Source organism: Canis aureus, chromosome 20 (genome assembly GCF_053574225.1).
Source record: "Canis aureus isolate CA01 chromosome 20, VMU_Caureus_v.1.0, whole genome shotgun sequence".
In the NCBI taxonomy this organism is placed as follows: domain Eukaryota; kingdom Metazoa; phylum Chordata; class Mammalia; order Carnivora; family Canidae; genus Canis; species Canis aureus.
Window position 1 is genome coordinate 30,002,868 of NC_135630.1, and position 22,673 is coordinate 30,025,540.

The 22,673-nt window shown below is 43.2% G+C and overlaps 1 protein-coding gene across 6 annotated transcripts in view; it reads left to right on the forward strand.

The window, feature by feature from the left end:
• Positions 1-11,379, forward strand: part of CYP27C1 (cytochrome P450 family 27 subfamily C member 1) — a 45,990-nt gene extending 34,611 nt beyond the window's left edge. For all 6 annotated transcript variants that reach the window (XM_077861293.1, XM_077861291.1, XM_077861295.1 and 3 more), the window contains exon 9: positions 4,582-11,379. In XM_077861293.1, the coding sequence (XP_077717419.1) occupies positions 4,582-4,698 (117 nt within the window). In that variant the 3' untranslated portion in view covers positions 4,699-11,379. The remainder of the gene's footprint in view (positions 1-4,581) is intronic.
• Positions 11,380-22,673: the final 11,294 nt, after the last annotated feature.

Below are 22,673 nucleotides of genomic sequence, written 5' to 3' on the forward strand. Positions count from 1 at the left end.
GCTCTACCAGAGGAAGACTTGGGTGGGAAGGAGAAGCGATTTTGAAAGCTCAAAAGCAAGAGCTTCATGTTAAATCTCTTTTATATTTTAAGATTTTTAAAAATTTAATTTATTCATAAGAGACACAGAGAGGCAGAGACACAGGCAGAGGGAGAAGTAGGCTCCCCGCAGGGAGATGTAGGACTTGATCTCAGGACTCCAGGATCATGACCTGAGCCAAAGGCAGGACTCCAGGATCACGACCTGACCAGAAGGCAGCTGTTCAACCACTGAGCCACCCAGAAGTCTCTCCCTTTTATATTTTAAAGTGCCACCCCCGTCGGTCCCCTAACTACTCACCAAAACTCTTTTCTCCTTGGAACCCTGGGACAGCAGTTGGGGCCCTTGGAGGCCTGAAGGATTGGGAGGTGTGCATGTTGCGGTTGTCTACAGGGGCCTGAGAACTCAGCTCTTCATCACACAAGGAGCTCTCGACACAAGCGAATGGGAAAGTGTCAAACTAGTGGTCCTCCAATGTTGTGGAGCAGCAAAGGCATTAGGAAACTCCTTAAAATACAGGTTCCTGGGTCCGCTGCAGAGATAGTAATTTGGTGGGCCTGGGGTCAGGCTATTGGGGGGTGATTCTGACTCCATAACTGCTGGGCTACACTCTGAGACGTGTGAACCAGCCACTTACACAGCACAGTGGTTCTCAAACTTATTTAGGTTGTGAAATATCAGGAAGGCTTGGTTTTTGTTGGGAAATACCTTACATTTAATCTCTTGCTATTGAAATAGATGCTTTTGTACCTATGCTGTATTTTTGTTCATGCTGTAGCATGAGCTAAATTGTGTTTGAAGGAAATTTTATAAAAGAAAATCCTTTAGTAGAGAAAATTCTACTTACTAAATTTCCTTGCAAATTTAGGAAGACTACTATTAATATATCTTAGCCATGGAAGACCTTGGCCCCAACTTTGGGAGCTAGTGCCATTGACATCGTATTGGAAGAATGTAGAGATTACCTGGTGACCCAGGCTCCCCATTTCATTGAGGAGGCAACTGACACTCAGAGAATTGAGCCGCTTGCCAAAGTCACAGAGTGGCAAATGCGTGGCACCATCCAGGTGTCTTGACTCCTTCCTGTGTCTCCCCCACATGTCATGGGGGTTCCTTCCTGTGGCCTCCCAGAGCCCAGAGAGGAACACAGAGGGGCTGGGACCTTGATAATGGATGGCCCAAGAGAGCATGAGGCACTACAGAAGCCTGGCCTGCCTGGGAGGGGTGGAGAGGGATTTTGGATGGCCAGCACTTGGAGACAGCTCTGCGAGCTGGAGAAGTTGAGGGGCTACTGCCCAGCTGGGGAGCACAGAGCAGGAGGCATGGGAGGAGAACACCTCTGGAGCTGGGTGGCTGGGGTGGGAGAGACAGCCCAGTGACAGGGATGTCACATGGTCACCCCCCCATGCCCTGTCTGTCATGGTGCGGAAGTTGCTGGCAAAGCTCCGTGATGTTGCCCCCAATGCAGCCATCCCTGGGAGTAGTGGGCCCTGCGGACACTGGCCTGTCCCAGTCGTGTCTAAAGTGAACGGCAGCTCAGTGCGGCATGGATGTGAGTTCCAGGGCAAGTGGACTCAAATCCCAGTTCTGCTGTTTTCTAGTCCTGACACTCTGGGCAGGTTTTTCAGCCAAGCTCAGCCTATTTCTTTATTCACAATCTGGGCGCAATACCTACTTCTGGGTGTGTGAGGACTAAAAATTGTGTGTACACACAGTCTGTGCCAAAGAAGTGGAAGCTGCCATTGCCCATACACCTGCCCTGAGTGCTGCTCTTGGGTTTTCAGGAAGGTCCCACGCTCCATAAAATGCTGCCATATATTCTGCAGTTGCATCTTGGACAGACAGAGGCCACTTCCTACTGGGAGTCAATCTGTGGGCCGTGGGGCTTGCTGCTTCTCCAGCTCTGGCTGCCTGAAGAACGAGGGCGGGGGGTGCACCACAAGAGCACAAGGTGCCAGCCGAGGGCACAGAGGCCAACCCTGCCCGGTGCTTCCACTGGAAGATGGTCAGAAACAGGGTGTTCAGTGGCAGTGATGGGGTTTTGTTTGTTTGGTGCTATTAACATACAAGTGTACCTGCTGCAGTTTTTCCTTAGAGTCCTCATTTCCACTTGTGCAAATATAGAAGGGGACCATCATTATTTGTAATTATCAAGAAAAAAAAAGAGAATAGGCACAAATAAGCTGTGCTAAGAATGAGAAAGGAGACATAGCTAAACACGCAGTCATTGATTTTTTTTAAATCAAGAAAATACCACAAATGGCTTTTTTTTTTGCTAATAGCTTTGAAGACTTAGATAAAATGTACAATGTACTAGAAAATGTGAATTGCCCAATTGACTCAAAGGAAAATAGACCTCAGATACTGAATACATGGAATCAGTGGTAAGAAGATTTACCCCTACCCCCAAACGTTCCAGACCTAGACAGCTTCATTACAAGTTTTATCAAACCTTCAAAGAATGGGTAATCGTCTTATACAAACAGAGGCTAGCAAAAGAAGTCTCATTTTTATGAGACTTGCATAGCCCTGATATACAAAACCTGGAGAGAATAATTTGAGAAGGGAAAACTACTGGCCAATCTGATGTATTAACAAAGATGGAAAATATCCTAAGTGACAAGTTGGCAAACCAAATCCAGCAGCATATGAAACAAAAGTGCATCCTCAGCACATGAGGTTTATTCAGGAATGCAGGGATGGCCCACCTCATGGACATCTGTTGATATCATTTGCCACAGTAGCTAACTGAAGGAGAAAAATTATATGACCACCCCTGAAAAGAATTGATAGCATTCCACACACATTCATGAAGAAAATCTCTCAGCACACTAGTAACCGAGGGGCTCTCCATAATCCTATAAGTGGCCATTTCCCCCACAGGACAGGGAGCATAACTGTAGCTTTGGGAAGGGAAAGGACTGTAATTAATGGTGCACTGTCAAACTGTTTCCTTAAAATTGGGAACAAGATATTTGTATCACAAGGAGAACTTTTAGAAGATACACTCAGCTCCTTGGAAATTGCGACTCGGGGCACAAGAGGGGCTTTGTTTTTTTAAGATCTTATTTATTTATTCACGAGAGACACAGAGAGAGGCAGAGACACAGGCAGGGGGAGAAGCAGGCTCCCTGCGGGAAGCCCAATGCGGGACTCCATCCTGGATCCCGAGATCACGCCCTGGGCCAAAGGCAGACGCTCAACCACTGAGCCACCCAGATGTCCCAAGGGGCTTTGTTTTTTGCTTGTATGTTTCCTGTATGGTTTGGACTTTTTTTAGTGAGCATAGTGTTGCCAACTCAGAAAGGGAAAAAGATCCTGCGGCACATTGGCTTTGAAGTGAATTCTCCTGCTTCAGGGGATATGCAAGCAGTTCTCTGAAGTCAGAACCAAAGGTCAGAGGTTAGATGTTTTGCTAAAGCCCTCTGGATACTACAACATGATGGACTGCCTAAATACAGGTTGTTCAGCTTGGCTCCTGGAACGTGACGATGGAGGGAGTTCAATATATGTCCCCAATCAACCCTGCCCCTGACCCCTACCTCCTGCCCCTTGCTCCCTGCGTGGCCTCCCCTGGAGCCCCAGCCCACCCTAGGACCTGTCAGTGGGCCCTGCTTCTTTGCCTGGGAGACGAGGGTGGAGAGAGAGTCAGGGCAGGGTGATGGTAGGCAGCCTGGATCTCGTGTGGCATTATATGTTCTCCAGAACTGATGCTTGTTAAGTGGGGCTTTCTTCTGGACCCAGGGGCAGCAGTAGGGGGCAGCAGCTAGTCTGCTGGTGAGCATGGCCCTCTGTCCCCTCCAAGATCCCACGTGTGCTCTGACACAGGTCGTCAGAGCAGGTTGCCTTGAGTTCCCTAAGCCAACATGACCTTGAACATCAGGCCAGGGCCGTTGATGGTGGAGGTTCTTGCTTTAGGGGATGGATACTTTGGTGCTCTTTAAAACTCATTATTCAGATGCTTTTCAGTTTTTCCCTGAGTGGTAGAGATGGTTCTCTTTTGAACCACAGAAATAAGAAACGGAATCCAGGTACAGATGGAGAATATTTAAATTAAGGACATTAATCACTGATACCTGTTTGGCTGATTCACCTGCCAACAGTGGTGCGCCCCCCAGTCCTCTATCACCTCAGATTCCTAGAGGGAGGGAACCCTGGGATTTCACCTTGTCCCCTCTGTCCTTCTTGCTCCTTTGATACCTTCTTTACCTAGACCTAAAGAGGAAGCAGAGGAGTTGGAGTTTTGAAATGGCTGAGAAAATGGAAGCCCTTTGAACGTTGTGTCTGCATAGTTTTGTCATGTGAGCTTCCCAGTTGCTCAGTGGACAGGCGGGGCTCCCGTGCAGGACCTAGTGCTGCTTTGGGCCCACAGCATTCCCCTGTGTCCCCTGACTGGTGACTGGTGTCCTATACCATGGCTGTGCCCACTTCCTGGGCTCCTGCTGCCCATGGACTCCAGAAGAGGCTGAAGGACACTCATCCAGAGCACTGCAAGTCTTCTGCTGTTCCCATTTTGAATCACCCCTCTCTTTTTTTCCTTAGTTGCTTCAACATTTTGAGATCAAACCATCCTCTTGGACTAAAGCTGTTCCTGCAAAAACCCATGGGCTGCTGACGCCAGGGGGGCCCATCCACGTGCGTTTCGTTAACAGAAAGTGAGCCTGTATTTTAAAACCCAGCCAACTGCCTGACACAACCTGGGTGTTCCCATGTCACCGATGACAGCGGAGGAGGGAAATGATCACTTTTAGAGGCTGCCTTGGTGATAACCTGCTCCCCCCCCCCATTCTGGGACACTTGTATGTCTTTATGCAGAGCAATGTCAAAAGATTATTCAACTTTTTGCAAACCAGTGTTGTCTTTTCTTTGGAGAAATGGCTGTTTAAAGATGAGTGGCACAAGAGACTCATTTTAGACCTAAGGACATCTCCAGCCTGAAAATGAAAGGTTTGAGAACCATTTACCATTCAAATGGTCCTCAAAAGAAAGCTGGGGTAGCAATCCTCATATCAGATAAATTAAAGTTTATCCCAAAGACTGTAGTAAGAGATGAAGAGGGACACTATATAATACTTAAAGGGTCTATCCAACAAGAAGACCTAACAATCATGAATATTTATGCCCTTAATGTGGGAGCTGCCAAGTATATCAATCAACTAATAACCAAAGTAAAGACATATTTAGAAAATAATACACTAATAATAGGAGACATCAACAGACACCACTTTCATTAAATGACAGATCCTCTAAGCATAACATCCCCAAGAAACAAGAGCTTTAAATGATACACTGGACCAGATGGATTTCATAGATATCTACAGAACTTTACATCCAAACTCAACTGAATACACATTCTTCTCAAGTGCACATGGAACTTTCTCCAGAATATACCATATACTGGGTCACAAATCAGGTCTCAACTGATACCAAAAGATTAGGATTGTCCCCTGCATATTTCAGGTCACAATGCTTTGAAACTAGAACTCAATCACAAGAAGAAATTTGGAAGAAACTCAAACACATGGACGTTAAAGAGCATCCTACTAAAAGATGAATGGGTCAACCAGGAAATTAGAAAAGAATTAAAAACATTTACAGAAACTAATGAAGATACAACCATTCAAAACCTTTGGGATACAGCAAAAGCAGTCCTAAGAGGGAAATACATCTCAATACAAGCATCCCTCAGAAAATTGGAAAAAACTCAAATACACAAGCTAACCTTGCATCTAAAGGAACTGGAGAAATAACAGCAAATAAAACCTGCACTAAGCAGAAGAAGAGAGATAATAAAGATTCGAGAAGAACTCAATGAAATAGAGACCAGAATAACTGTAGAAAAGATGAACAAAACCAGGAGTTCGTTCTTTGAAAGAATTAATAAGATAGATAAACCATTAGTCAGGCTTATTAAAAAGAAAAAAGACTCAAATTAATAAAATCATGAATGAAAGAGAAGAAATCACAACCAATGCCAAGAAAACACAAATGATTTTAAAAACGTATTATGAGCAGCTATACACCAATAAATTAGCCAATCTAGAAGAAATGGATGTGTTTCTGGAAAACCACAAATTACCAAAACTGGAACAGGATGAAATAGAAAACCTGAACACACAAATAACCAGGGAGGAAATTGAAGCAGTCATCAAAAACCTCCCAAGACACAAAAGTCCAGGGCCAGATGGCTTCTCAGGGGAATTCTATCAAACATTTAAAGAAGAAACAATATCTATTTTACTAAACCTGTACCCTAAGATAGAAAGGAATGGAGTACTTCCAAATGTGTTCTATGAGGCCAGCATCACCTTAATTCCAAAACCAGACAACCCCCCCCCAAAAAAAAGAATTATAGACCAATATCCCTGATGAACACAGAGGCAAAAATTCTCAACAAGATACTAGCCAATAGGATCCAACAGTATATTAAGAGGATTGTACCATGACCAAGTGAGATTTATCCCCGGGATGCAAGGTTGGTTCAACACCTTGGTAAAACAATCAACGTGATAGATAATAACAAGAGAAAAAACAAGAACCATATGATCCTTTCAACAGATTCAGAGAAAGCATTTGACAGGAGCCCGGCCCGTCCACTGAGTAACTGGGAAGCTCACGTGACAAAGATATGCAGACACAACATTCAAAGGGCTTCCATTTTCTCAGCCATTTGAAAATGCATTTGACAAAATACAGCATCCATTCCTGATCAAAACTCCTCAGAGTGTAGGGATAAAGGGAACATTCCTCAGCATCTTAAAGCCATCAATGAAAAGTCCACAACAAATATTCTCATTGGGGAAAAACTGAGAGCCTTTCCCCTAACATCAGGAATACAACAGGGATGTCCACTCTCACTACTGCTATTCAACATAGAAGTCCTAGCCTCAGCAATCAGACAACAAAAGGAAATAAAAGCCATTCAAATTGGCAAAGAAGAAGTCATACTCTCCCTCTTCGCAGATGACATGATACTCTACATAGAAAACACAAAGTCTCCACCCTAAGATTGCTAGAACTCATACAGCAATTTAGCCATGTGGCAGGATACAAAATCAATGCCCAGAAACCAGTGGCATTTCTATACATTAACAATGAGACTGAAGAAAGAAATTAAGGAGTTAATCCCATTTACAATTGCACCAAAAACATAAGATATCTAGGAATAAACCTAACGAAAGAGATAAAAGATCTATACCCTAAAAACTACAAAACACTTCTGAAAGAATTTGAGGAAGAAACAAAGGAATGGAAAAATATTCCATGCTCATGGATTGGAAGAATTAATATTGGAAAAATGTCTAAGCTACCCAGGGCAATTTACACATTCAGTGCAGTACCTATCAAAATACCATGGACTTTCTTCAGAGAGTTGGAACAAATCATCTTAAGATTAGTGTGGAATCAGAAAAGACCCCGGGAATATTGAAAAAGAAAACCAGAACTGGGGGCATCACAATGCCAGATTTCAGGTTGTACTACAAAGCTGTGATCATCAGGACAGTGTGGTACTGACACAAAAACAGACACATAGATCAATGGAACAGAATAGAGAACCCAGAAATGGGCTCTCAACTCTATGGTCAACTAATATTCGACAAAGAAGGAATGAGAATCCACATGAAAAAGGACAGTCTCTTCAATAAATGGTGCTGGGAAAATTGGACAGCCACGTGCAGAAGAATGAAACTAGACCACTCTCTTGCACCAGACACAAAGATAGACTCAAAATGGATGAAATATCTAAATGTGACACAAGAATCCATCAAAATCCTAGAGGAGAACACAGGCAACATGCTTTTTGAACTTGGCCACAGCAACTTCTTGCAAGATACATTTGTGAAGGCAAGAGAAACAAAAGCAAAAATCAACTATTGGGACTTAAGTTAAGAAGCTTTTGCACAGCAAAGGATACAGTCAACAAAACTCAAAGACAACCTACAGAATGGGAGAGGATATTTGCAAATGACGTACCAGAGAAAGGGCTAGTATCCAAGATCTATAAAGAACTTCTTAAACTCAACACCAAAGAAACAAACAATCCAATCATGAAATGGGCAGAAGACATGAAGAGAAATCTCACAGAGGAAGACATAGACATGGCCAACATGCACATGAGAAAATGCTCTGCATCACTTGCCTCAGGGAAATACAAATCAAAACCACAATGAGATACCACCTCACGCCAGTGAGAATGGGGAAAATTAACAAGGCAGGAAACCACAAATGTTGGAGAGGATGCGGAGAAAAGGGAACCCTCTTACACTGTTGGTGGGAATGTGAACTGGTGCAGCCACTCTGGAAAACTGTGTGGAGGTTCCTCAAAGAGTTAAAAATAAACCTGCCCTAGGATCCAGCAATTGCACTACTGGGGATTTACCCCAAAGATACAGATGTAGTGAAACGCTGGGACACCTGCAGCCCAATGTTTCTAGCAGCAATGGCCACAATAGCCTAACTGTGTCAGGAGCCTCGGTGTCCATCGACAGATGAATGGATAAAGAAGATGTGGTCTATGTATACAATGGAATATTACTCAGCCATTAGAAATGACAAATACTCAGCATTTGCTTCAATGTGGATGGAACTGGAGGGTATTATGCTTAGTGAAGTAAGTCAATCGGAGAAGGACAAACATTATATGGTCTCACTCATATGGGGAATATAAAAAGTGGTGAAAGGGAATATAGGGGAAAGGAGAGAAAATGGGTGGGAAATACCAGAGAGGGTGATGGAACATGAGAGACTCTTAACTCTGGGAAACGAACAAGGGGTAGTGGAAGGAAAGGTGGGCAGGTGATGGGGTGACTTGGGTGATGGGCACTGAGGGGGGCACTTGACAGGATGTTACACTATGTTGGCAAATCAAACTCCAATAAAAAATATACAAAAAAAAAAAAAAAAGACAAGTGCACTGGATCGTTGGTGTTTCCTATGTGGTCTTACCCTTGTGCTATACTTGATATGCAACTAACTATAGTATCCTATACGTTCATTCAAGGAAATGTTGGTTTACTTATAAATTCAGTGCCTGAATATTTGTTCTGTAATACTGCACCAGGACTCTGTCAAGAGGCAAATGTAACACTGTTTCTAATTTGAAGAGGGAGCATTACGAATGTCTCTGTAATAATGTAAGTATGGGAAGAAATCACGGAGTCAACATTTTATCATGAGCACCAGTTAGATCCTGCAGGAGGGCTCAAAATTAAAAGGACCATATTCTTATTTTTCTCTCCAAGATTGGTGCTTCTTTTTCCAGTAACAGCTCCTAAAGAAGTTGAATATTAGCTTTTCTTTGAAAGAAATCATCAGTAAAACGTAGAACTTCTGGTGAAATACAGAATAATTGGGCTTTCTAACTAAGTGTAAACGTTAAGCAGATGTATAAGAAAGAAAATCTGATGGTGTGGAATTTCATTGCCTCAGTCGAGAAAAATGAATTAAACAAAGCATCGTGGCAAACACTGTAACTTTAGAACATTTTTATTTCAAGGAAAAATAAATATATAAACGGATGAACTATAGATAAAATAATATTTTGATCTTCATGGTGTTGTTTTAAATATCTGAACTGGAAATGTGATCCAGCTGTTGGTGCTTATGTAAGGCTCCAACCGGACGCCTTGGGCCTCAGGATTGCTCGCTCATGCCAAGCTCTGATGCCTTTCACACTCCTTGCTGATTGCTAATAAGAAAAAAACACCATTTTATAACATTTTCCCTGCAAAGTCATGCTTGAAACTGCTTATTCTCAATCTCACAAATCCTTTCACATAGTCCTTCCCTGAAATCACCTCCCTACTAATACATACCATATACCTCCCCCCAACTTTAGTCATGCTGCCAAATAACCCTTAAGTTAAGTATAAATAATAGCCCTTTCACATACCATCTTTGTTAAAGTATGTAACAATGTTAAGTCTATGTGTGAGGACAGAATAACTTTAGGACGAGGGCTGTAAAAGTATGTACAGTTAAATATGAAATTATGTCATAATAACCAAGATGTTGGATTACTTTGAGGTATGTAAACTTTTATAAGATAGCTACAATTTTATTCTGTTTGTGACTGAAATTAAAAAGTATTGAGATTAACTAAGCAACTTGAAGCGACCTCTTATTCTATAAGGCAACCCTCTTGTGAAGTGGGGCCCTTGCCTGGCAATGGAAGAACATGGCACAGACCATGAAGTGTTCTTACCAAAGAAATGGAAATTGTATTGGATAAGTCTGTAGATTTACTACCAGTTTATAGGAAACACAGGTTTCCTGATAGAGGGACATGTTAAAACTCCAAGACGATACCATGTGATTTCACTCATAAGTGGAATCTAAAAACAAAAAACAAATGACTAAACAAACAGCAAAAATACAGAGAACATGCTGATGCATGCCTGAGGGAGGGGGGACAGACGTGGGGGGATACAGGCTTCCAGTTACGGGATGATCAGTTACGGATGAAAGACACAGTATAGGGAATACAGTCAGTGGCATTGTAATGCCTTGTATGGTGACAGGTGATAGCTACATGAATGATGAGTGCAACATAATATTTCAACTTGTCAAATCACTAGGTGTTGCACACCTGAAACTGAGGTAACATTGTGTGTCAACTACACTCAAATAAAAAAAAATGGTTTTGAAATGAAAACAAAAATAGTCTTTACGTGGAAAAATAAATAAAATACACAATAGCTTTCCAAAAAACAAAACAAAACAAAAAAAAAAACAAAAAACAAAAAAAAATCCCAAACAACAACTTCATGCAGATGCAATCAGTAGAACCCAGAATATAGTGAAGTCTACATGACAACTGGTTTTGTTTTTAGCAAATAAACAAAAAAGGAAAAAGAAAAAGAGGAAGGGGACTGTTGCAGATTATGAGAGATTTAAGAGACATATTGACCACATGTGAAGCTGGACTTGGATTGAATCCAGATTTAAATAAACCACTCATAAAGAGACATTTAAGAGATAATTAGGGAAATTCGAACACTGTATTTGATGATAAGGAATTACTGTTTTTTTTTTTTTTTTTAAGTGTGCTAATAGTAGTTATTACATTAAAAGAGAGATCTTCTCTCTTGGAGTTATCTCTGAGAGATACCAATGGGCCATGTTTGTGGATGAGCTGCTATGACATCTTGGATCTGCTTTAAAATAGCGGTGCTGTGGAGGGTGGGTGATGTGCGGGGGTGGTGGAGGGCCAGGTGATTGAGTCGGCCCAGTGCTAACTGCTGGAGCTGGGTGAAGGGTACCTGGAGGATTTGTGACATTCCCCCTGCCTTGTGTAAGCGTGTGTGCATTTCCATAATAAAACATGTCTTCAAAGCCAAAGATTGGATTGATCAATAACCTCATTTTTCATTTCTTTTTCATCACTATTCACTAACCAGCCAAACTGATTATAAATTAGGTTCTTCGGAGAGCTACCCTTTTCTTTGAATAACTGTTAGAAATGATTGATTTAAGTACAGGACCTCCACTGTGCTAGGACTCAGGGTGGGGTTGGCCATGGTCATGCCAGGCCATGGTCAGCCAGCCCTTCCCTTTGGAGCTGAGGTCAGATCCAGAGATATGGGTGAGGGAGGGAAGGAGCAGGGAGGGAGACGAGGTAGTGAAAGCCCTGGGTGTGAGACTGGTGGGACCTGCAGCATCTGTTCCCTGCTTCAGGGTTCGCAGACTCCAAACTCCACTTCTAAAAACGTGCAGGTCCAAAGGGCTCAGCAACTGGCAGGCCTGAGAGCTGACGGAGGTGTGGGGCGCTAGTGAGAAGCGGCTCCAGGCTGCCCCGCCAGGGGAGCAGGGCCTCGGCACAGCCGGCTGGAGGGATGGTGGCTGCACTGAGCAAAAGCTAACAGCCAGACGGCAGCCAGGGCTCCTCTTCCCTGAGGTGTTTGACAGGCTTGGCCTGTGGCACCCTGACCCGAGGTCACTGCTGGAGAAGAAACGCCTTCAGTTACTTTTAGCTGCTGTAACATTCTCATTTAATAATGAAGATAATAAGACATCCCTGAAGTTCACTCACAGACAAGCCCCTCAGCCCCCTCCACTCTGGGCGGCCCAGGGAAGCCCCGGAGGGAGGGACAGGTTGGTGTCCCCTCCCCCACCCCACTCCTCTGGGTTTGGAGCTGGCAGAAGAAGAGGTGGCAGGAAGGGGAAGGTGGCTTCTGAGGGCCACGGGAGATCTGGCTTCAGGCTCTTTGGCCTGAGCAGGCATGCCGAGCTGACTCTCCCTCCTTTGGGGTTTTTCTAAATGAGGATCCCCCAACTGTACAGACAAGAAGCAGGCAATGCCTTTCCTCCAAGTGGCTTCTTATGACTGTCACCAGCCATGGGGCATCCAGGGTCCACTTCTCTCTGGGTCCCATGGCCCATCCAAGCTCTTTCCTTGGGGAGACTCCACCCCCTGCCCTCACTCTGCTGTCCCCCTGCCCTGCCTCACTGTGTGTCCAGGCTAGTGTGGGGACTCTTCCAGGTGTGAACTGGACATCAGGGCCTGTACCCCACAGCCTGCAAGCAGTGAGGGTCAGGCTCCTTCTGAGTGGCTCACTCAGCCTGGGGTGAGGATATAACCCCAGGCTGAGGTTGGGGGAGTGGGAACTCACCACCTGCTGGCTCAGCTGAAAGAGACAGAGCCCCTTTGCCTTGGTCACAACTGGGGCCCAGGGAGACCTTGTGGTGCTCCTTCTTCGGGCCTCCAGGAAGCCTTCAGGTCCCAGCTGAAACCAGGGACAGGTCCGGCCCACACCAGACAAAGTGTAGCATGCAAGTCTGCGCTACGGCTTTCTTACTTTTTAAGACAAGGACCAGACCTGTTGCCTGGAATGGGCTGTATGAATCTGCCCAGGGTGGAAAGGAGGCCATTTAGATCCGCACTTTCTTTTCTTTTTTAAGATTTTCTTTTTAAGTAATCTCTACACCCAACATGGGGCTTGAACTTGCAATCCGGAGACCAAGAATCACTGGCATCACTGACTGAGCCAGTCAGGTGCCCCTCTCTGATCTTCCTGAGATTTAAATTGCTAATTTCATTGTATTGTGACCTGTATGATGTTGTTGAGGGTTGCTTTGTGGTCTCATACAGGGTTAATTTTTTTAAATGTTGCGTCTGTGCTTGTTGTGTGCAGGGCTCAACATATGTCTTATTAGGTCAGGCTTGGTGGTGAGCCGTCCAGAACATCTGTCTGCTTACTAACGTTTGCCTGCCAGTTATTGAAAATGTTCTGTTAAAAATTCTCACTCTGATTGTGGATTTATCAGGTTTTGTTTAATATATTTTTAGTTCATGTTATTAGGTGCATCCAAGTAAAGTGTTGTTTTATCTTCCTGGTGACCTATCCCATTTGTCATCACCATTGTCATTATCATTGATGACCTCCAGGTACTTTTGTCTTAAAGCCCATTTCCATCTGCCATTTCTTTAGCTACTGCATCTTTATTTTATTTGCCTGGTATTTCTATTCCCATTGTAACCCTCTTCTCTTCCCTCCACACACCCCCCCATTCTTTTATTTTCAATCATACTATGTTTTTATGTCCCAGATGTCTCTCTTGTAAACCAAACATAGCTGGATTGAAAAAAAATCCCATTTGGTGATCTCTGTCATTTAACTCTTAACATTTATTGTGATCACTGACACATTTGGATTTATCTTACGTTTTATTTTGTGCTTTCTGTTTAACTTCTCTCCGTCTCCTTTGATTCTCCTTTCCTGACTTCTTTTTGATTTGACTGAGTTTTTTTTCCCTTTCCCCTCCCCACTGGCTTGGCAACAATGCACTCTCTTCTTACTTTTTTGATGATCACTACTAAATTTTTAAAAAGATTTTATTTTTATTTATTTATTTTTAAAAGATTTTTAAAATTTATTTGAGAGACAGCACAAGCTAGAAGGGGATGGGGAAGGGGCAGAGGGAGAGGGAGAAGCAGACTTCCAGCTGAGCAGGGATTCCCCACTTGAAGCTTGATCCCAGTATCCTGGGATAATGACCTCAGCCAAAGGCAAATGCTTAACCAACTGACCTACCCAGTGGTCCCTAAGATTTTATTTTTAAGTAATCTCTACACCTAAAGTGGTGCTTGAATTCACAACCCTTAGATCGAGTGTACAGTTTATGACCTAGCCAGCCAGGGGCGGGGGGGCCCATCCCCTAAACTTTTAGCATACATCATTAACCAAGTCTGAGATTAATCTGCATCTCTACCTTTTCCTCATGACACAGGGATGTCAAGCAGGGTTAACTCCGCCCCCCCTCCCCCCCCCCCCCACTTCTGTCATATGTGTCCCTCCTGCCCTGTCTTTGGGTTCACCTTTTCTAACCTCCTTATTACTTACTACTGTAATTATGGTTTTATAGCATAAACACTCTTTTAGATTTACCCACATATTTACCTCTCTCATTGCCATCCATTTATTTCTTGCATCTCAGATCTTCCTTCTGGTGTTAATTCCTTTCTTCCTGAAGTACATAATTTAGAAGTTGTAGCAATAAAAATCTGTTAGTGGTAACCTAGGGATGTCAGTCAACATGACTGAGGTTAGCACTGCCATCTGGTATTCAAAGATTGTTAAGAGAGTAGATCCTCAGAGTCCTCATTCCAAGGAGAAAACATCTTTTGTTCTTTTTCTTTCTTTCTTTCTTTCTTTCTTTCTTTCTTTCTTTCTTTCTTTCTTTCTTTCTTTCGTATTTATAAGAGATGAGGATATTAAGTCAGCTTATTGTAGTAATCATTTCACAATATATATGTCAAATTGTTATGCTGTACACCTTAAACTCATACAATGCTGTCTGTCAATTATATCTCAATAAAACTGGAAAAAAGTATAAGAAAACATCACATAAAACAGAACAAATGTATTGGTAGTAAACTCAGTTTTGTCTGGAAATGTCATCCTTTTTTGTTTTGTTTTTAAAGATTATTTATTTATTTATTTATTCATGAAACACACATACACAGAGAGGCAGAGACATAGGCAGAGGGAGAAGCAGTCTCCATGCAGGAAGCCCTATATGGGACTCTATCCCAGAACTCTGGGATCATGCCCTGAGCCAAAGGCAGATGCTCAACTGCTGAGCCACCCAGGTGTCCCTATGTTTTCAAATTTTATATAGTGTCATACTCCACAGCCTGCTTTATTCTCTCAACATTATGTTATGTATTCCTGTTGTTACATGTCGCTGTTTCTTTAACTCTCCATAGTATTTCATTATATTAATGTAGCTTAACATATTTATCCACATACCTAAAAGATGCTTTTTCAACTAACAACTTATTTTATTATGACTATTACTATAATACTTTAATTGTGAAAAATTTCAAGCAGCCACATATATAGAGTAATGAGCCCCCTACTATCAGCCTCAACAATCATCAAGTTGTAGCCAATCTGGTTTTATATGTATTTCCACTTACTAGATTACTTTGAAGCAAACACTACACATCATATTATCACATGTGCTTCTTTAAAAGATTTTATTTATTTATTCATGAGAGATACAGAGAGAGAGGCAGAGACTTAGGCAGAGGGAGAAGCAGGCTCCCTGTGGGGAGTCTGATTTGGAGCTTGATCCCAGGACTTGAGATCATGACCTGAGCCAAATGCAGATACCCCTGAGCCACCCAGGTGCCCCTCAACACATGTGTTAATAGTTCAAGGTACATCTCTTAAACATAAGGATTATTTAAAACAGATAACTTTAATACCATAATAACACCTAAAAAATTAACAAAGATTCATTATTATTATGAAATACCAGTTGGTGTTCAAACTTCCAATCATCTCATGAATAAAATTTTTACATGATTTAAATAAATTCAAATAAGGTCCATTTGTTGAGATTGGCTGATTTGTCTCTTAAGTCTTCTTTAGGGTTCTCCTTCTTTTCCTCTTTCTTTCTTCCTAAAATTTCCTTGCGATTTTTTTATTGCAGAAACCAGGTCATTTGTCCTATGAAAATCCACCCCCCCCACAGTCTGACTGTTGCTAATCTCATTCTTCTGGTATCATTGAACATGTTCTTCCATCCTCTGCTTTGCCTGTATATTTGTGGCTACATCTAGAGGCCACCCTCCTCCTTGGATAATTTAGTTGAATATGAAACTGCACTGATGATTATTCTCTCTCAACACTTTGAAGATATTATCCTGTTGTCATCATATCCTGTTGGCTTTGGTTATTGCTGGTGAGAAAGAGTCTATTCCTACTTTGTAGGGAATTTGTCTTGTCTGTCCGGCTCTCCTTACTCTTGGTCTTTAAGTCCTCCAATTTCATTATTTTTATTGACCTTATGTACAGCTAATTATAATCCTCAAACTAGACAATTCATGTCCTTCATCAAATCTGGAAAATTCTCAGCCCTTATTTTCTTTAGAAAATGTTCTTTTTTTTCTTTTTAAAAGATTTTTATTTATTTATTCATTAGAGATACACAGAGGCAGAGACACAGGCAGAGGGAGAAGCAGGCTCCATGCAGGGAGCCCGATATGGGATTCAATCCTGGGACTCCAGGATCACAACCTGGGCCGAAGGGAGGCACTCAACCACTGAGCCACCCAGGCATCCCAGAAAATGTTATTTTTTCTATTCTCTCTTATTCTCTTTCAGGAACTTCTATTAAATATAAGTTGGTTCTTCTCATTCTGCCTTCCATGTCTCCTATATTTTCTTTCAAGATTTCCATCTTTGTCTTTCCTGAGTGGCATTCTTGGGGAACTCTTCAGGCTTACTTTCCAGCTTACCTTTGTTCTTTCAGCTGTGTTTACCTGCTGCTGAGCACACCTATTGAGTGTCCCAGTTCAATAACCACTGCTTTCCATTCTGTAAACATTAGTTAGTTCATTTTCCTGCATGCCTGGTAACATATATTTTTAAGGATTTTATTTATTTATTTGAGAGAGAGAGAGAGAGCATGAGCAGGGAAAGAGGGAGAGGGACAGGGAGAAGCAGACTCCCTGCTGAGCAGGGAGCCCTATGTGGCATTCAATCCCAGGACCCTACGATCATTACCTGAGCTGAAGGCAGACATTTAACCAACTGAGCCATGCATGCACCTCCTGCTAACATATATTAATAATATGTTGCTCTTTGATACCTTTTTTTATTCTTTAATAAATGTAAAAATAATTATCTTATAATCAGATCACCTTGTTCTATTATCTGGAATTCTTAGTAGTCCAGTTCAATGACTTTGACTCTTGCTCACCATGGCTGGTTTCTTCACTTGCTTTGTGGTTTTGGATTATGCATCCCTGTTGGTGGTGCCTCATCTGTAGAGCACATACAGCCCAGATTGAGGTTGTGTTCCTCAAAGGAGCTTCAATTTGTGTTTGCCAGAGACATCCAGGGCATTAACAGCTTGGGACAGCTATTTTCTCATTTCTCAGCAGTGGGGTTCCTGGACAATGCATGAGAGCACTCCTGTGGCTGTGTTATTCTCATGGAAACTTTATAAGACAGTCTGGACAAGCTCCTTTGTAATTTTGCCACTGGGAGGATTTTTTTTTTTTTAAATCTCTGAAAGTGTAGCCCTTCAGGGGCCCTACCTCTGTGGAGTCTCAGTTCTAACTCTGCTCAGGGCATGTCTCCTGCCTTCATGGCAGGAGGGCTCCCTTTCTCATATTCTTCCTTCTCAATCCAATATGTCCTGTGTATGCTCCTAGAGCATAAGAGCCTAAGGGCTCTGGTTCTCCATATGTGGCACATTTCAGAACCAACACAGAGATTTTAGTCACTGACAAATGCTTTGTTTTCTCTAAAGGCTCTAATTTAGCTATTGGATAATAAAAATCTTCTCTAGAACTTTGCTGGCTTCTTTCATCCTTAGGCTGTTTGCTGAAGAACTGGACCTACTATGGCCATCAGTTGGGTAGGGCAGCGGGAGCGGAAGGCCCCGTAGAGAGCGAGTTTATTGTCATGAGTAAATGCTGGCTGCCAGGGGAGGTCTGTGTTTGTGGGTGTAGTGAAACCACAAGTACTCTCTGGGTACCCAGCGTGGGTTTTTAAATGTCAGACATGTGGTAGGTGGTTGTGTTAATATTACCACCCATATGGATTTTAAATTACAGCCTCAGTGAAAACTTAGGTTTACAGTGCTGCTTGCAGAGGCCTTCCTGGATCCCCCAGAGCCTGAGTGGGATTGGAGATGCAATAGCAAGTGGGCTGCTCCTCCAACAAGATGTCAAGACAACCCCCAGAGACCCCCAGGAATGTTTGAAAGTGCCTTCTGTGTGACAAAAAATATGGCCAGAACATATTTCTCTTAAAACTAAGTTTTTTAAAAGAAAACAAACAAAGCATTATGGCTTTTGGTAGAGACAGGAAGAGATAAGTAACACCCTCCTCTAGGGTGTGGAAGCAATTTCCATAAATAGATTATTCTGGAAGAGCAGCATGGGGCTCCCTGAGCAAATGACTCCTAGCTAACCCTGCTTCAAAGGAGGCCAGAGGATAGGGTGCCATAAAAGTGATCCATCTTGGTAGCAGGTGGGCATCTGCTCCATCCCAGAATTCCGTCTCTTTACTATTGTCCTGAACATCGCAGCCAGGTGAGGCTTCCCCAAACACTTGCCATTCTCACCCTGCCTTGAAGCTCCTGGCATGAGTAGTAGGATGCTGGAGACACCTCTGAGCTTTAATGCAGACACATGGGGGGTTGGGTCTCTCCAGACCTCAGTTCTGTCCAGCACTTGACCTTGGCAAGTACTCAGGGACCTTGAGGTCTTCACATAAATACTAGGAATGGAACAGCTATTTTGCTGGATAAGGATGAGTTAAGCCACATGCACAAAGCACCTGGCACATAGTTGGGACTTAGCAAAAGGTCACTGTTGGCTTCTCCCACAGTGCTTAATAAAATAGGCCTCTCAGGGTAATTGCTCATCACTGTCAGATGAGAGGTAAATATGAGTGTGGGACAGTTTGGGCTCTGGGCTGCAGGTTAGTATGGTGGCTCTGAGGAGAGAAACCATGTGTCCCATTATGACTGGTCCTTGGGGACTGAGCCATTACAAAGCATGGTGTGTGTGTTGCCTGGGCTTGAGTTCCAGCCTCCCTGCTGACACACTACAGGACTTGTGAAATGACCCCTGCCTCCCCTTGCCCCGTACCCTGGGTCCCCATTGGCTTCCCTCTGGTGGCAGTGTTGACCTCTCAGAGCTTCTCTGGGCTGCCTGGCCATAGGAAGAAGGTTAATATTATCATGACTCTCTCGGAATCTGCTTCTCTCCTCCCTTCCCCTCCCTGCACATCCTGTCTCTCCCAGAGCCTCAATTGACCTGTAGCTCCTGATGACACACAGCACGTTGGCTTTCCTGCGTGGCCCTGATGCTCCTCATGGCTTCTGTCCCTGCATCTCAGCCAGCTACCTGGAGATGGGCCCAACTTCATGAGTTAAGGGCATTGTACTTCACAAGACTTTTTTCACTTCAGACAACAGCTGCAAGTTGAAGGGTCCCCAGGCCACCCTCACTTCTGACCAGCTGGCTACAAATTTAGGGGCCCTCACTATCCCCTTGTGTTCAATAATTTACTAGAAGACTCATAGAGCTCAAGAAAATGCTGTACTTACGGTTTTATTTATTTATTTATTGGAGAGGAAGAGAGACAGACAAAGAAGAAAAGAGGGAGAGGGACAAGCACTCTGCACTGAGCACAGAGCCTGATGTGGGGCTCGATCTCATGACCTGAGCCAAAATCAAGAGGTAGACACTCAACTGACTGAGCCAGCTGGGTGGCTGTAGTACTATAGTACTATAGAACAATAATACTTCCAACTATAGTTTGATTATGACACAGGGATGTTAACCAGAACCGGTCAAAGTGAGAGATGCATTAGGGGGAGTCACCCCCAGGGACACATTATCTTCCTAGCATATCGACGTGTGACCCTTTGCAGGTCATTGCCAATTGTGGAAGCTCACCTGAGCTTTGGTGTCAGAGTTTTTATTGGGACTTTATTATGTAGTCATGATTGATTGAACTGGGGCCCATGTGATTCCATCTCCTATCCCTTTTTCCCCGCAAGGTCAGGCTGGTATCACATTGCTTAAAGCCCTAAACCTGGGGATCCCTGGGTGGCGCAGCGGTTTAGCGCCTGCCTTTGGCCCAGGGTGCGATCCTGGAGACCCGGGATCGAATCCCACGTCGGGCTCCCTGCATGGAGCCTGCTTCTCCCTCTGCCTATGTCTCTGCCTCTCTCTCTCTCTGTCTCTGTGTGACTATCATAAATTAAAAAAAAAAAAAGTCCTAAATCTGTAATCATATGGTTGATCTTTCTGAGATGACCAGCCTCCTTTCTGAGTCACCTTGTTAGCATAAACCATCAGGTATGGTCCAAAGAATCCGCCATGGGAAATCCCAAGGGTTTAGGGCCAGCCTCCCAGGAACCAGGAACAAAGGCCTGCCAATTTCTCTATTCTATATAATAAACTCCAAGTTAGTGCCCACTGTCCCTCCAGCCACTGTTCCTTTCCATGGCTTCCCACCCTTGTTTCTAAGAGCAAGCACTTGACAGACCAGACTCCTCTTTCCCCATCAGGTAATGCCTTAAGTTGGCAGCAAACCTCTAGTCAAGTGTCACTGGTTCAATCAGGGGGTTGAAGTGGAGTATAGGGGTAGGGGGTCATGGGGTATAAACCATGACCACCTAGTCTTTGTCTTCAGCTACAGCTATGCAGTGGCCAGTTTCTCAACACCAGGGCTCCGTGATTGGTGTGTTGGAGAAGCAATGTCAGATAAAGGATCGGGTGAGGATAGTTTTCATTTTGACTCCTTAAAGTGCTTTGACATTACATTCTTCTCCCAGGAGAGGCTGATCCTGTGTGTGTCTCTCTTTGTCTTTCTTTTAAAAAATTTCTTCACTAGTGTTCTCTGTCTGGGGTCTCTTTCCCACTTGAAGGTCACTATTCTGAGGCTGAGGCCAAGGAGACTGGATCAAGTGTATTTTTAGAAATCAAGACATCAATCAATACTTGTCCCCAAAACAGCAAATATTATGAGGCACCTACTATGCAGTAGGTCAGAGGGAGGAAGAAGTGTATAAACCTCCAGAATGGTGCTGTCTGATAGAAAGAAAACTTGAGCCATGTATGCAATTAAAATTTTTTTTGTTTGGTACCATTTAGTTTATTTGAAGGAATGGTGCACATGAAAGAGGTTAAGTAGATGTTTTTATACAACTTCTAGAGCAATTTTAAATTTTCCACGACCACAATTTTTTTTACAAAACTAAAAAAGTGCAGAGACAGATCAAATTAATTTTAATAATATATTTTTTAACCCAATACACCCAAAATATTATCCTTTCAAAATGTTATTGATATAAACATATACTTAGGTGCCATTTTATAATTTTTTTCAACAAAATATTTTTCACAAAAAATTATAAAATAGGGCATTAGTAATATTTATACCAATGTGGATTAGCTCCAATTCAAGTGCTCAACTACTTCCTGTGGTCAGTGGCTGCCACACTGGACACACAACTACATGTTTATTATATATATTATATATTACATATTTTAATATATTTATGTTATATATTATATGTATGAATTGTATGTGTGTATATATGCTCCACTGCTTCCTGGCAAGTTACCAGTCTTCTTGAGCAACTGTTTTTCCCTCTGTGGCACATGGATAATAATACTTACACAGAATGGTTGTGAGAGGTAAATGAGATTCTACATGGTACAGGGCAGGTGATTAATAAATAGCTTATTCTCTGTTCCCAGAGACTTGAAGCAGTGACACAGATGAAGACAGTTAAGTTATATTCTGACCCACCTTGACTAGAATTCTAGTGAGGAAATCACAAGGTCACATCTGGCCAACAAAGACCAGTGTCTGTTATATGGACCAAGGCTTCCCGTGTGTTAGCAGCTAGAATGCTCATGTAATAGGCTGTTTGTATAACCTTGTTAATGTATTAAAGTTATCCATGATCAAATACATTTGGGAAACAATCAGTTTTATTTACTGTAGGACTTCTCTAGGTCTTTTTTTTTTTTTTTTTTTAATTTTTTTTTTTATTTATTTATTTATGATAGGCACACAGTGAGAGAGAGAGAGGCAGAGACACAGGCAGAGGGAGAAGCAGGCTCCATGCACCGGGAACCCGATGTGGGATTCGATCCCGGGTCTCCAGGATCGCGCCCTGGGCCAAAGGCAGGCGCCAAACCGCTGCGCCACCCAGGGATCCCTCTAGGTCTTAATACGTTAGCATATTAGTAGACTTTGTGAATCTCTAAAAGTGGGATATGTCCAGATGTATTTGATTACTGCTCTCTCTAACCTCAGTTTAGGTCTCCTGCCCTCTGGGTGCTCGCCAGGCCCAGATCACTGTGGGTCTGCACAGCTGCCTTGGAAGCTGCCCCTCTGAGCTGCCTGAGCTTTGGGCCCCTGCCCTGCATTCCTGCTGTCCCTTCGTGCTGAGCTCTGCCTCGACCAGTGTGGATGTGGGGAGGAGGCCCCCGCCCCCACTCTGAGCCTTTGCAGATGGGGCCCAGACACCCTACTCACATCTCCCCTGCCTCTTTCCCCACGGATCCTGCAGAAAGCTTTCTCTCTGTCTGGAGCCTTCTCTGGCTGCCCTTAGATCTGGACAATCATGACTGAAGAATGACTTGC